The sequence below is a fragment of the Lithobates pipiens genome, unplaced genomic scaffold (genome assembly GCF_037356315.1).
Source record: "Lithobates pipiens isolate NorthernLeopardFrog02 unplaced genomic scaffold, aLitPip1_a1.2 Scaffold_1, whole genome shotgun sequence".
Taxonomy (NCBI): domain Eukaryota; kingdom Metazoa; phylum Chordata; class Amphibia; order Anura; family Ranidae; genus Lithobates; species Lithobates pipiens.
In genome coordinates, this window is record NW_027507685.1 from 115,821,782 (window position 1) to 115,824,757 (window position 2,976).

General features: G+C 49.0%; 1 protein-coding gene across 1 annotated transcript in view; it reads left to right on the top strand.

Moving 5' to 3' along the window:
- Window positions 1-2,357, top strand: part of SNX12 (sorting nexin 12) — a 17,073-nt gene extending 14,716 nt beyond the window's left edge. The window contains exon 4 of the mRNA XM_077474392.1: window positions 1,038-2,357. Coding sequence (XP_077330518.1) covers window positions 1,038-1,140 — 103 coding nt within the window. The 3' untranslated portion in view covers window positions 1,141-2,357. The remainder of the gene's footprint in view (window positions 1-1,037) is intronic.
- The last annotated feature ends 619 nt before the right edge of the window (window positions 2,358-2,976 follow it).

The following is a 2,976-nucleotide window of genomic DNA, read 5'->3' on the forward strand; positions in this document are numbered from 1 at the left end:
AGTGCCCTGAGGGGAGGGGCAGGAAGAGGTTGACAGTTCCTGCTATTGGGGGGGGGGGGGAGGGTTGCAGGAAGGGGGAGACGGTGCCCAGTATTTCGGGGACAGGAAGAGGGTGACAGTGCTGGTATTGGGGGAAGGGAGGGCAGGAAGGGGATGACGGTGCCCATTATTGGGGGAAGGGAGGGCAGGAAGGGGATGACGGTGCCCAATATTGGGGGGAGGGGGCAGGAAGGGGATGACGTGCCTAGTATTGGGAGGGCAGGAAGAGGGTGACTGTGCCCTGTAGGGAAGTGGCTAATAGCCCATCCATTTCATGCTAACTGCACGCCTCACTCGTTATGGGCAGATGACAAATAGCCTCTTATGGTGTGATTAAAAAACGTTCTATTTAAAAATCCAATGCACTAACAATATAAAACTCCCGGGCTTTACTTCCGCATAGGATGTCCCTTCTGGTCCTTGGCCGCCTCTCCTCGTCCTACATGTTGCGTCACGACCTCATCAGGGCATTATGTCACTGTTACTTTTGTTACGACAGATTGCATTTTAGGGTCACAGGACAGAGTTGGTTAGACTTGCTGAGTATATTGACACTGGCCGCTTTCAACCCGCCCTGCTGCGCTTTGTCAGCTGTACCCTATAGACTCCTGTTGTGTCCTGCGTTTTCTAAGAGCACGCCACAAGTCCAGCATCTTATGCTTTATGGCTGTTATAGGGGGTCTTCAAATTGACCCCCCCCCCCCCCCCGATCATGTCTCAGCATTTGTTTTCTTTCATCTGTCATTTCTCCGGTGAAATCAGCAAGCTTGTAAAAATCTTTCAGGGGGCGGGGTCAGGCATTTGTCCAGAGCTACATCTCCCAGAGCCTCTTCCTCACACACATTGTGGGCACCCTTTTTTTTTTGGGGGGGGGGGGGAGGGTGTCAGATGGCAGCACAGTTTTGCTGGGTGAGTTAGAGCAGGGCAGAGAGGGGGCGAGAAATCTTCCCAATGTATACGTTTTTCATAGTGACGGTTTGTGTTTTCTCCCCTTGCAGGATCGCAGGACACCCACTTGCCCAGAACGAGCGTTGCCTCCATATGTTCTTACAGGATGAGACGATCGATAGAAATTATGTGCCAGGCAAAGTGCGCCAGTGAGAGACCCGGGCACACCCTGCTATTCCTCCACCCTCCCTACACCCACCCTTGCCTGCAAAATTACATTTATTTTTACACCAAGCCTCCACATGTCCTCTTTCTATGAGCCCCTCCCCCCTCAGTGTTCTTCATGAGGTTTTCCTATGATCTTCCTCTGGCCTTCATCACTCCTCCTCTCTCAATGCTGCTTGTACAGAGGGCAGACGGCGGCATTGAATAAGCCGGCTCACCTTGTGATTCCTCCACCCCCCCCCCCCTCCCAAAATCCCTTGGCCTGGAGTAAGGGAAGTGGTCTGTACTCCTCTGTATTGTCCCCCTGAGGATGCGCTGTCCATATAGATTGATCATCTCTGGGGTAAAGCCTTATTCTCAGCCAAATGTTTGGAGCAAAGAGAGCGACTTCCAGTGGAATCCCCCCCTTCCTCCTCCTCCCTCCAAGACTGCAGCTATTTTATCACAATCTATAACTTGCAAGCCTCCCAGGTCTTGAAGTGATTAAGCGAAACGCGCACCCGCCTGTCTCATGCATCACCACCAGTGTGCGTTCATTTACATTCCCAGCAAGGACCTCAGATAACGTGTAGGCACAGGGCAGCTAAAAAATAAATAAAAAAAATGCAGAGACTCCCGAAAAATGTCATGTCTGCTCCAGGAGGAGCCGTATCATCAGCCGAATGAGAACATCACCTTGCTACGGGAGTAGGCGGAGACGCAGATCCATCGGCATGGTATGTGAGTAGGCGGTGACTACAGGTCTAGCGGCATGGTAATGGGAGTAGGTGGAGACTACTGGTCCACTGCCAAGTCTACCGGAGAAGCCGCTGCATTTTTGAGGCGTTTGAACCAAAGCAACTTCATGAGCTCCAGGCATCACGTTCTTATTACGGGGAATATTGCTGATTGTATTTTACTGTCTTTTGGTCCCAAATGTTATCTATGTGAAAATTTTGGTTGGGGGGGGAGGGGGGTTGGTCCACTCCAGGCATGCAACTAGTCAAGGATGTACTGATGGGCTTAGAGGTGATGGGTGGCGGTAGGGAGGAGCGAGAACATTACTGATTACAAGGGGAGGTCATCATGGTGGCCGTCTATGACTTCCTGCGTGTGGTGGCCACTCCTGACACGCTCAGACCTGGGTTCATGAACGTCTTTGCTGCCTGTGTCCTTGTGCTGGAGACCATGTCTGTGTATATAAATATCTATATCTGACAACCGGACTCCGACTCCTCGCTGTGTGTTTCTTCCATTATTACCGATATGGCTTTAAAGGATAAGTCCACTTTTTTGGTAACATGTTACACCTATGAACCCATTTTAAGGGTGTAATATGTTATCAATGACTGTTTATTTTATTTTTTTAAAGGTGAACTGTAATCAAACACACTATATTACCAAAAGTATTGGTAATATTCCCGATCCTACTGAAATTACGGGTTGGAACGTTATCCCAATACAGCTCTATGATAATGTTTAACACATTTTATATATTATTAATACAGTGTCCATGCGGATCACAATATATAAGAACGCTATAGAGCCTGAATGTATGGGATTGTCTGCACTACACTTTCCTATGTACAACTGGAGCCAGAGATGCACTATATTACCAAAAGTATTGGGGCGCCTGCCTTTACGTGATCTTTTAATGGCATCCCAGTCTTAGCCCATAGGGTTCAATACGGAGTTTGCCCACCCTTTGCAGCTATAACAGCTTCAACTCTTCTGGGAAGGCCATCCACAAGGAGTGTATCTATAGGAATGTTTGACCATTCTTCCAGAAGAGCATTTGTGAGGTCAGGCACTGATGTAGGACGAGAAGGTCTCCACTCTAATTCA